Genomic DNA, 12,409 nt, shown 5'->3' with positions numbered 1-12,409 from the left:
TTTAATAATGAATTTGTAAAGAACATAAAAGGAAATGTAAATGGTTAACTTTAGATTAATTTTTGCAAAACTTCATAGCGCTGCTATAGCACAGAAAAAGGCATGCTAACCTTCCGTTGTTTACTGTATACAATTAGGAATGATGTAACGATGCAAAATCTAGTGTAAACATGGAAGCTTGCCCGTTACCTCAATTTCTTGCTGACTAATTATTGTGAAATACACTTGCGCTTAAGAATGAAAATTTAAGCAGCACTATGCAATTGGCCCCGGTCATTGACAAATATTTTGAACAATGTTGTTCGCCTCTTTTAATACCAGTTAAATTCTAAACACTATAGTCCTACAACAAATAATGCTGTGTTATTTTGGGATTTTTTTAACATTACAAAAAAAAACCCAATAATATTGTACAATATCAATGAACCATTTTGACTGTTGAGTTTGTTTCCCCTGTTTCACCTGTGTGCATGGCCATCATAGCATTACATGTTGAATTTGATTAAAATCACTTGTTCAAAGCAACTTGCTGTTAAAGCCATTATACACTTTCGGTAAACAGTATTGTCCAAGTCCCACACTTCTTGTATCACAACTTATATATAAAACAACAAACCTGTGAAAATTTAGGCTCAATCGGTCATCGGAGTCGGGAGAAAATAACGGGAAAACCCACTCTTGTTTCCGCGCGTTTCGCCGTGTCATGACATGTGTTTAAAATAAATCCGTAATTCTCGCTAACGAGAATTTATATTGTTATACCGTTTTCTCAAAAAGTAAAGCATTTCATGGACTAATATTTCAAGAGAAGTCTTTCACCATTACCTTCTGTAAACCCTGTAAATTATTTGTAAATCTGTGAACTTTTATTTTTTTTTCTGTACCGGAAGGGTCCAATGGCTTTAACACATTTTTCTAATTTCATAGAGTTGCTTAAAAGGGTCAAGGCTCTGTATAAGCCGAGGCTTTGTCCTTGTGCCCTCCTCGTATCACCCTTTGTTCTTTTTTCTTGAATGTTGATTATTTATTGTGATATTTGGAAATTTAAAAAACAAACAAACAAACACACAAACAAATTGAGAAGACAATAATTGCTTAGTTATTTTCTGCCAGGCAAAACTGAGCAGGAAACTGTCAAAATGGTAATCATGATCTTTTTTGTTAAGCCTTTACCTAGCTGTTAATAAACATGTAAAATTGGCCTCGGAGCATGCAGAGTATAAAGTAATATTATGGTAGGTTTTAAACTAACTATTGATTTGCTAGTTATAAATAAACTTGGTGTATACTACGTGAAACTGTAATTATTTATCAACAATGTTTTAACATCCAGATTTAAACAATGATTACAGCCGGAAGATTAACATCATGTTGTTGTTGCTGTAAATTCCTTGCAATTAAACAATAAACAAAAAATGATTTCTTGTGTGTATAACCATAACTGTGCCATTTTGTTTTAATTTGTTCGCCCATTTTTAAAATTTGTTTTCAATTATCTCATATGTTAATTAATTGTTTGGTTGTTTGGTTTAATAATTTAATTATTATCATTATGGGGGCTAGCTGCTCCATGTTAGTAAAAACGATGGAAACAAATAGGAGATTACTATAGTTCCCCCTCCCACTCTTCCCGCCGCCAAAACCACGCCTTCTCGTGACCACAAAAGTCCCACTGAGCCTAAACTTCGTTCAAGTCGGTTTCGCGCTCAGTTCGTGCTTTCGAAAAACGGTCACAATGTGAGAATTGCTTCATAAGTGGCTATGGCCAAAACTATACAGTGATTTTCGTGACAGCAAACGGCATTAGCTAGCAGTAGCCGTAGCCAAAATCTCTGTTTGATTCTCAAAACATGCCAAACGAAAGAGAACATCCACATTGGTCAAGTCTATGCTGTGTCCAAACGTTTTCTGACTAAAGAGGGCGCCCTTCACAAAGCTTAAATCTCAAAAGTGCTGTGTAACAAAAATTAAAAAGAAATCTTTGTTCCAACTATTTTCCACTCCTATTTCGCCGTTACCCGAGCATCCAAAATGTCTGGGGCATTGTTTGGAAACACTGCTGGTGGAAGTCGTTCCAGTAGTAAAAATTTAGTTGAATTTCGGGCCGGAAAGATGCAACTGAAAGGAACAACGGTGACCCCCGACAAGAGAAAGGGACAAGTCTACGTTCATCAATCCGACGACTCGTTGATGCATTTTTGTTGGAAGGATCGTGGTACAGGCGTGGTTGAAGATGTGAGGAATTTAAAGAAAGAAACTTATTGATTGTATAATCTACTGAGTGATATCATTCATGTATCGATATTGACATAATATTCCGCCATTTTTAATTTTTATTTTACTTTTATGAAGTTGTTAAAATAAAAACAATTTGTTGATAATGATAATTTAGTTTGGAAAATTTTCCGTATGGCGCCACCACTTTTTCATTCGATATGAACTAATATAGTATCTAATTTACCTTAATGAGATATCCCTTTTTGTAAAAATGAGTGAAAAAGTGGTGGCGCCATACGGAAAGTAATCCTATCTGTGCATTGCCACTGTTCATACATCATTTCATGTATCCGTATCGTAGTAGTTGCGATTATATAACGTAACCCTCCTGCCGACGGCATAGCCGAAGGGTTGTGAAGCATACGCAACGTGTGCAGGGGGAAATGATTAAACGCGTACAATTTCGACAGCTAGTCGACAGATTTGCTCCCTTTTTACCACTTTTGAAAATCATGACACAAATTCTAGAAACACGAACTTCAACTTGATCAGATCTTTGAGCGAATTGAGTTAGGCCAAGTAAAATAAATAACATGTTGCTCGTCCCCGCCCGCCTCTATTTTGGCGGCCGCACCAATTTTTTTGTTATTTGTTATTTAAGAAAGAGAAAAAAAATTGTACTAAAAAAAATTGTACCCTTCATTTTTATTGAGCAATTTCATCATCTTTCTTACATGTAGGCCCACAAAAAACATAATGAGAAACTTGGTACGTTTTGCCCTTCACGTTTGCATGCCACATTTTTATGCACCAGGGCGTGATGCCACACACACAGAATAACTTTGGAGCAAAAGCAAGAGGAACTCTTTGGAAAGAATAACAATGTATCAAAATAGACACAGAAACACACACAGAATTTGAGGACATACAGAACATACTCATAAAACCATAAAACCATCTTCAAACATGATACAGCGGCCATCTTAGACATGGTTGCCATCTTGATAAAAATAAAACAAAATTTGAAAACGACAAATAACAAGGACCTCCCTCACCAACTTTTTCAAAAAGTCCGGATGAGCAACATGTTATTTATTGTACTTGGCCTTAAATTCTGTTGTGTTAATTATTGTATTTTTAGGCTATAATATATTATATTATATACAATTTGTGAAAATAAAAGTTATTTTATTCTCTTCTTTTTTATTCAGGATCTGATAATCTTTCCCGATGACTGTGAATTCAAAGCCGTTGCACAATGCACCACCGGCCGAGTCTTTGTTCTCAAGTTCAAGTCATCATCTCGGAAGTTTTTCTTCTGGATGCAGGTATGTCAGAATATCAGACTCAAAAACATCAAAGTAATGATCCTAAGTCATTGCTTTGTTTGTGTTTTAGGGAAAGTACTCAAAATAATTGTTAGCATAAAAACTCAATTGGTTCTGAGCAATGGAGAGCTGTTGATAGTATAAAACGTGAGAAACGACTCCCTATGAAGTAACATAGTTTTAGAACAAGAGGTAATTTCTCACTCAAATAATATTACAAGACTTCCCGCCTGAATCTTTTCTCATGCATCTGAAAGCACACAAATGTCTGTAACAAGGGTGTGTTTTCTTTCATTACTCTCTTACAACTATAATGACCAATTGAGTCAGGGGGTTGGTTGCCGACAATTACCAAGGGTGTTCAGCCGTCGATTTCACCAAACTTAACTCTTCCTAACTTTAGGATTAATCTTAAGATTTGACACAAGGTAAGTTATTATCCATAGACTAGACATTAGGACGCATCAAACCCATCCTAAGTGAGAACGAGTTACTCCTAGCATTTCATGAAATCGGCTGCAGTGCCTTTAAATTCCTGTCCTGACTCTTGTTTTTCCTCCTAGGAGCCAAAGAAGGACAAGGATGAGGAGCACTGTAAGAAGGTGAATGAGATGCTGAACAACCCTCCGGCTCCCGGCTCAGGAGGTGGTGGAGGACGTTCTGGGGCTGGTGGTCTTCCTCCAGAATTGGCTGGACTTGGAGCTGCTTTAGGTAAACAAATTAATCAAGGTTCTCCAGGGGTCAATTTCACAAAGCACTAAGAGTCAATTTAACTTAAGATGAGTTGTTTTGTTATAGTGAATTGACATCTCACTTTACTTTGCAATTAAGATTGATGCACAGTTAAGATCCACCTTTATTCTTTACTTTGTGAAATCGACCCCAGGCATGATGTCATTCCTACTTTAGTCTGATTGCCGTTTGTTGAAATATCAGATATATTTCCGCATGTAGTGATTAAATAGCCTGAACAAATATATAGCCATACACCATATGAACAAGTACATGTTGGTCACTCCTTGTGCTCAAACGTTTCTTTGCTACTTTTACTTTGTGAACATTTCTTTGAGAGTGCCTGGAACTGGTTGCCTGTTAATTGCCTCATGTGTCACTCCTTGTGCTCAAACGTTTCTTTGCTACTTTTACTTTGTGAACATTTCTTTGAGAGTGCCTGGAACTGGTTGCCTGTTAATTGCCTCATGTGTCACTCCTTGTGCTCAAACGTTTCTTTGCTACTTTTACTTTGTGAACATTTCTTTGAGAGTGCCTGGAACTGGTTGCCTGTTAATTGCCTCATGTTTCACTCCTTGTGCTCAAACGTTTCTTTGCTACTTTTACTTTGTGAACATTTCTTTGAGAGTGCCTGGAACTGGTTGCCTGTTAATTGCCTCATGTGTCACTCCTTGTGCTCAAACGTTTCTTTGCTACTTTTACCAAGGCATACTTTGTGAACATTTCTTTGAGAGTGCCTGGAATTGGTTGCCTGTTAATTGCCTCATGTGTCACTCCTTGTGCTCAAATGTTCTTTGCTACTTTTACCCAGGCAGACTTTGTGAACATTTCTTTGAGAGTGCCTGGAACTGGTTGCCTGTTAATTGCCTCATGTGACATGGCCCTTAAGATCCCTGCCAAGAATAGTCTGGTGTTTTAGACGACTCGGCCTCTACAGTTTGGTTCTCTAGATCTTGCATCATATATTATCCACAATCCATGCTTTATAATTGTTGAACTTTTTTCTTTCCATGACCAGGCGAGGGCGGTCTTCAGAATGTCCTTGGAAACATGGATCAGCAGCAGTTGATGCAGTTGCTCAACAGTGGTGGCCTAGGTCAGTATGTCAAAGGTCATTTTGGGAGTGTCTTTTCAAATAAAAGTATATGCGTTATCATTCCAAGTGGTATAGAATCTCGCTGCGCCATTTGTCGCAGAATGCCTTGCATCTTTACCCTCGGAAGTATGACTTCTTCAATAACATCGAAATATAATTTATTGGATATTTGAGTTCATAGTCCTGTGGTTGATCCATTCTGTGTCAGAGAAACGCATCAAGTCATATAGCAACGGTTACCCCTTTCATTTTCTTTTAATCTTAATGATTTGTCTAACTCTTTACGGTTGAGGCTGACCATACAAAATCATGATCCATTTGAAGTGGATTGTGATAAAAAAAGGCAATTTGTTATGCACCCTACAAGCACCTAAGGTACCCTAAAATTGGGGAGGTAGTGCTTTCTGCTCTACCGGCTAGGCTTCGAATTGAAGTTACCCAAGCCTACATTCGTATGGACTGTGAAAGGGGTAACCCTGTTTCCGCCCTAGGAGTAGGTGGCAATGGCCTCTGGAAAACAATAATTGTAGCCCACACCTTGAAGTGGCCTTCAAGCCTTGTGTGTCAGGCGACTTGTTGGTGTTTGTTTTTTTGCTTACTTAATTGTTTGTTTGTTTGTTTGTTTGTTTGTTTCAGGTGGCCTTGGTGGTTTAGGAGGACTCGGTGGTCTAATGGGACATGGCCGTCCTGCTAGCTCTCAATCTACTGCCTCCTCCACTGCGTAAGTACATAAATACACCAATCCTCATTAAGGGCATACTTTACCTCAAAGGTTGGGTAAAGGGTAGGCCTACAACATTGGTGTGGACAATGCTTTTTTTTTCTCATTAAACGACACTGGGCACCTTGGGTAATTGTCGAAGACCAGAATCCCAACACATGCGTAAAATAACAACAGTGTGTGGAAATTTAGACTCAATTGGTCATAGAAGTTGCAAGAGAATATTGTAAGAAAAAGCACCCTTTTTGCTCAGATTTGTGTGCTTTTAGATGCCTAATAAAAGGCTTCAGGCCTAAAGTCTTTAAATATTTTAGAGAGAAGTTACCTTTTTCTCAAAAACTACATTACATGTACTTCAGAGGGACCGTTTCTCGCAATGTTTTATACTTTCAACAGCTCTCTATTGCCCGTTACCAAGTAAGTTTTTATTCTCAAAATATTTTTGAGTAACTACAAATAGTTTCAAGGCCTTTAATACTGAACATTGCTCTAAAAAAAGATCATCACGGAAATGATGTTCTACTCCTTATTGACCTTGCTGACCACTCTCATTGATTTTAGACCGTCCCGTGTCCAGTCCTCCCCTGGGCCACGCCCTCAAGAATCTACTGCCACCCCTCAGCCCCGCCCTGCTACAACCAACCCCACGGTGACTACTGCCAGTGCCACCCCAGACCCTGTCACTCCTACTCAAGCCCCAGCAGCGACCAGCGCTTCAGCCCAGAATCCGGCCATTCAATTGAGAGACCTTCAGTCCATCCTCAGCACTATGAATAGTAAGTACATAATGACTGACACTAGGATGTCCATAGGGGTAATTCAGAATAGACAATGTTGACAATTTTGTTTGATTATTACATTTTTTTTTTTTTTAAATTGTGGCCGAAATTTGATTGTTTTCTATAAAAATATAATTTTTCATTTATTATAATTTTTGGGGTTGAACAAAGAAATGACTAGAGTGGGACTTCGAACCAACGACCTCCGGATTAACGTGCCGGCGCTCTACCAACTGAGCTATATTGGCGGTGTCCCTATTTTGTCAATATCTTTGTTCGGGGGTGCCAGTCAGAAGCCATACAACCGTTAACTGCCGTGTAGCCAGGGATCACACCCAAATTACGATACAACCTGGGAAGCGGCAGCTAGGGGATCACCTTAAGGGTGATGCGACCTTTTTGTTTCAGATATCAATATAAACCACAAGGGAAACTGACTGGGTAAATTTGTAAATGATTTTTGGGGTTGAACAAAGAAATGACTAGAGTGGGATTCGAACCAACGACCTCCGGATTAACGTTCATTTATTATAAATAAAAAAAAAAAATAAAAAAAATCCCAGCTGGCCAAGATCGCCAATTTCATTTCTGATTAAACTAATATGATTGCTGGTTGCCAAATGCATGTGAAAACAGCTATTGGGGACTTAACACCCTTTCTTTAAAGGCAGTGGACACTATATGGTAATTACTCAAAATAATTATTAGCATAAAACCTTTCTTGGTGACAAGTAATGGGGAGAGGTTGATAGTATAAAACATTGTGAGAAACAGCTCCCTCTGAAGTAATGTAGTTTTGGAGAAAGAAGTAATTTTCCACGAATTTGATTTCAAGACCTCAGGTCTCGAAATCAACCATCTAAATGCACACAACTTCGTGTGACAAGGGTGTTTTCTTCTTTCATTATTATCTCGCAACTTTGATGACCGATTCAGCTCAAATTTTGTTTGTTATTTCATGCATATGTTGAGATACACCAACTGTGAAGGCTAGTCTTTGACAATTACCAATAGTGTCCAGTGTCTTTAACTAGACCGCCGGGCTCATAAAAAATTACTTGAATGAGGGGTACGATGGTAAAATCCCATCAAGATTTAGTTTCAAGGTTCAAAAATGGTTTTACAAGTCTTGACATAATTTACTTTGTAATGGTTTATCAATTATCAACCAAACCCTCAATAGTGTCACTGTTAATCAAGTACTGCATTGATTGGATCTTGTTTCAGTTCCCACTGTCCCTGGAGCTGAAGGAGCACAGCCTGGTGAGTGTACCTAGTTAACCCTCTGAACTGACCCTCATCCTACCCCCACCATATCTTCACTTGCATACAAAATGACTCCAATTCAAAATGACTCAAATTTTGCCCCACCCAAGCCTCCTTACCCAGTGCCTGATTCATCTACCACTCCCAAACCTTCATTGCCCCCTCCTATCCCCATTCGGATGGGACGTAAAGCCAATGTTCCAATGTGTTGTGAAGGGGTTCACCCCAGTGATCCTGGTTTGATTGGCTGCATATTGCGCCACAGCACCTTGTAAACTATCACATGGTGCTATGTAAAAGGAGTAGATCTCATAATTCAAAAGTAGTCCCACTTATCCTCGCAGGAAAATACTAGTAGTTAAAAGCGCCTTGAGTGTCGGATATGCGCGCTATACAAGAAGCTACTATTACTATAACTATTAAAATGCTTATTGATTATCCCTTTTTGTAGCAGTAGACTTGACCAAGGTCCTGACCTCCGAGGCAATGGCTCCAATCATGGCTAAACCCGAGGTACAAAAGCGGCTGATTCCATTCTTGCCAGAGGGGGAATCTCTGCCACGTGACCCAGAGAGGCTTCGTCAGACTCTGCAGTCCCCTCAATTCCAACAAGTAGGTGGAATGCCAAGTTAAGAGATTAATAGATGGCTATAGTAAATGTACTAGTCAGGTGTTCTAGTATTTGCATTAAGGGGCAATATTATCATTTCTATTGTTTATTTATTTTATTCTTCAAAATTATTGGTTGGTGGGTCATTAGGAATAACCAAACTATACATAAATTATCAACTACTAAAAAAGGACAATAAGCAATTCCAATCGGCAACATTTTGAGAAATAAGGCAATATGCCCTTTCAAATTATCACTATCATTGGCTATTACTATTAGCAAAGAACCAAATCAAATCAAAACAATTTATCTTGTCAAAGTTTTCTCTGATGTATCCACCTTCGTGCATTACCAAACTAATCCGCTTCATCAGTACTTAAAGGCAGTGGACACTATTGGTAATTACTCAAAATAATTACACTCAATAAAACCTTCCTTGATTACGAGTAATGGGGAGAGTTTGATGGTATAAAACATTGTGAGAAACAGCTCCCTCTGAAGTGACATAGTTTTCGAGAAAGAAGTAATTTTCCACAAATTTGATTTCGAGACCTCAAGTTTAGAACTTGAGGTCTCAAAATCAAGCATCAGAAAGCACACAACTTCGTGTAACAAGGGTGTTTTTTCTTTCATTATTATCTCGTAAACTCGACAACCGATTGAGCTCAAATTTTCACAGGTTTGTTATTTTATGCATAATGTTGAGATACACCAATTGTGAAGACTAGTCTTTGACAATTACCAATAGTGTCCACTGCCTTTAAAAGCGGCATGCAGCATCAGAGTCCAGCTTTCTCAAGGAGACGATCAGAGCATACTGATCAAAAAGTCAAGTTGGATCTTTCTCACTTAGAGATTATCGTTACATGGTGTTACCTCAAACCATTACTATATTAAGGGAATCAATGTGTGGTGAAGAGGTTTTCAACTAGTGGTTTAAACCCGCGCCGTGGCCTGGACTTGATAATTTTACTAAGACGAAGTCGAGGTAAATTATCAAGACCCAGGCCTCGGTGGGTTTAAACCACTAGTTTAAAACCGATTCAACACACTTTGATTCCCATTCATAAAAACCTTTTCGGTCAAAAAACATCAACCCTTTTTGGTCAAAAGGTAAAATAAATGCAAAAATTATAATTGTTCGATGATTTCTTTCAACACAACACCCCTCCAGCTATAAAATGGTAAGGTCCTCTGGTAAAAACCTCCTTTTAAAGGCAGTGGACACTATTGGTAATTGTCAAAGACTAGCCTTCACAGTTAGTGTATTTTAACATATGCATAAAATAACTAACCTGTGAAAATTTGAGCTCAATCGGTCATCAAAGTTGCGAGATAATAATGAAAGAAGAAAACACCCTTGTCACACGAAGCTGTGTGCATTTAGATGGTTGATTTCGAGACCTCAAGTTCGAAATCTGAGGTCTCGAAATCAAACTTGTGGAAAATTACTTCTTTCTTGAAAACTATGGCACTTCAGAGGAGCCGTTTCTCACAATGTTTTATACCATCAACCTCTCCTCATTACTCGTCACCAAGAAAGGTTTTATGCTAATAATTATTTTGAGTAATTAAAAATAGTGTCCACTGCCTTTAAGGAGATGCTGTGGGCATCGCGCGTATATCGTGATGTTGCACAACTGTTTCAGTCGTTGCTCTCTACCAATATGAATGAAGAAACTGTCTTATACGCACAGGTTTCAACACTTTTTACTGGTGTTATCATCCGTTCAAACAACCCCTTGTGATGCCCTCTCAACCAATCAGAATGGATAAACTGTTTTAGGTATTTATGAATGTATTGTAATGTATAACAAATTTACTAATTATTTTGACTTATAGGCCCTGAATATGTTCACTGCTGCATTCCAATCAGGTCAGCTTGGACCACTGATGGGTCAGTTTGGTCTGGGGACTGAAGCTACAGATGCAGCTACTAGAGGAGGTAAAACTCAAGATAACAAAACCTCACATTCCCCTTTCAATAGAAACTGGTTGTCCGAATTCATCCATGGCTTTACGTTTTTTTTTTTTGCGCCCTCAGATAAGTTGTGATTTAAAGTCCATTCAAGCATATTCTTTGTGTATATGGCTTGTATATGGGTCACCCCTTGTACTCAATTCAGTTTTCTTAGCTGTATGCCACGTGTACACACAGAACACACACATTGACAAATTAACATGCCGCATCAGTTCCCGATTGGGGCATGTTTAGACGAGTCGCTATTCTCACTGCTAAAAATTGACAGGCGAGGGTAACTTGACAAAAAGACTTAGTTAAAAAGTACCCAAGTGCATCATGTGCATTCACATGAGGGATGGTCATAGGGGGACATAGTTCTAGCACGGAGTGTTCCAGGTTCTAATAGTTTTCTCTGCTTTAGTAGTAGCTTTGTTGAAGAAATCTATTGGCTCAAAGAATAGCAGCTAACATGTATGTCCGTAATTTTGTCTTAAGTTGCAGCGATTCTATTATAAGGTTCTGTACTTTTGTCTTTTTGCAGCGATTGTATTTTACTGAAATTCCTAGTGATTCGGAATGAGAAATGTGGTTTGGTCTGTTGTTGTCCCTGCGTCATCAGCTTATAGTTGAGTGTTACAATTTCCTCCCCTTTAGTGCACAATATCATCGCACCACAGTACACGCGTTGCCTGTGAATAACATTAAATTATAAGTAGTGAACCAAGATTACTGCTAGGTTTAAGGAGACATTTTTGATAACGGGGTCTTACATCTCTCCTTATCTACAGACCTTGAGGCATTTGGCAAAGCGCTCCAGTCCGGAGGAACTGATGATAAGAAAGACGAAGGAGGAAAAGATGACGAAGAAGAAATGAATCTAGACTAATCAGGATTCATTCAGATTTATCTAAATCAGTAATATTAGTTCTTATAATTCAGATAAATAAAAATGATATGATTGAGGTTTGCGATAACCTGAGTGTTTTACCATCAAAACCAAAACAGGCATGTACTTTAAAGGAACATTACAGAATTGGTTTTTGCTAAGAAAACAGTTGCTGGCAGATGTAACCCACCATCTACATAAACTGAAAAATGTGTAGAATTTCGTTTCTTAGCAATACTGTTATTTCCTTTTGAGTCTAATTTCTAATTTTTGGTTCTCAGTAAAAAAACAGCAAAATTGTTTTTAAATGGCCTGAAATTCTATTGAAGCCTAAAAAATTATGTACAAAGATCTTATCGAAATACTCCGTACAAGTGCGTATAGGCTTGGAAGTAGGTGTATGCTGGTCTAGTTAGTGATCTAGTTTGATGGCTAGCTAGACCAGCATGCACCTCATTCAGCAGTGAGCGCTTGCGCAATGGGTATTTGTGAAAGGTCTATGTACATGGATGTCAGCCCTTGAAACAGTAAACAAATAATAACGATGATACCGTGTAGGCAAATAGTCTGGTGCCTTTTCTGTATTGATTTGACCATAAAGTTATATATATAAGAACTAGAGGGTGCACGAGTGATGCTTCTTGCACAAACGCGACGGGACCGCAAGGAGACACGCGCGTGCCATTCTGTACGCGCTTTGAATATGAAACACACGTTGGAGTTTGTGTTTATTGAACACTACGCGATGCTGTTTTGTTCAACTTACAAAATGGCCGCACAAACACACACTGTGGGATGCCAGTTTTGCATA

The 12,409-nt window shown here is 38.5% G+C and overlaps 1 protein-coding gene across 2 annotated transcripts; it reads left to right on the top strand.

Moving 5' to 3' along the window:
- Positions 1 to 1,931: 1,931 nt before the first annotated feature.
- On the top strand, positions 1,932 to 11,889 carry LOC117300678 (proteasomal ubiquitin receptor ADRM1-B-like). 2 transcript variants are annotated; one of them, XM_033784404.1, is made up of 10 exons: positions 1,932 to 2,235; positions 3,429 to 3,545; positions 4,109 to 4,256; positions 5,296 to 5,373; positions 6,010 to 6,094; positions 6,656 to 6,870; positions 8,101 to 8,136; positions 8,594 to 8,751; positions 10,592 to 10,694; positions 11,501 to 11,889. In XM_033784404.1, exons 1-10 carry the CDS (start codon positions 2,032 to 2,034, stop codon positions 11,596 to 11,598), a joined length of 1,242 nt encoding a protein of 413 aa, XP_033640295.1. In that variant the 5' UTR covers positions 1,932 to 2,031; the 3' UTR covers positions 11,599 to 11,889. The 2 variants fall into 2 exon arrangements, with proteins under 2 accessions (XP_033640295.1, XP_033640294.1); XM_033784403.1 differs by having other exon boundaries at positions 8,591 to 8,751.
- Positions 11,890 to 12,409: the final 520 nt, after the last annotated feature.

Source organism: Asterias rubens, chromosome 16 (genome assembly GCF_902459465.1).
Source record: "Asterias rubens chromosome 16, eAstRub1.3, whole genome shotgun sequence".
In the NCBI taxonomy this organism is placed as follows: domain Eukaryota; kingdom Metazoa; phylum Echinodermata; class Asteroidea; order Forcipulatida; family Asteriidae; genus Asterias; species Asterias rubens.
This window is presented reverse-complemented; position numbering and strand designations above follow the sequence as displayed.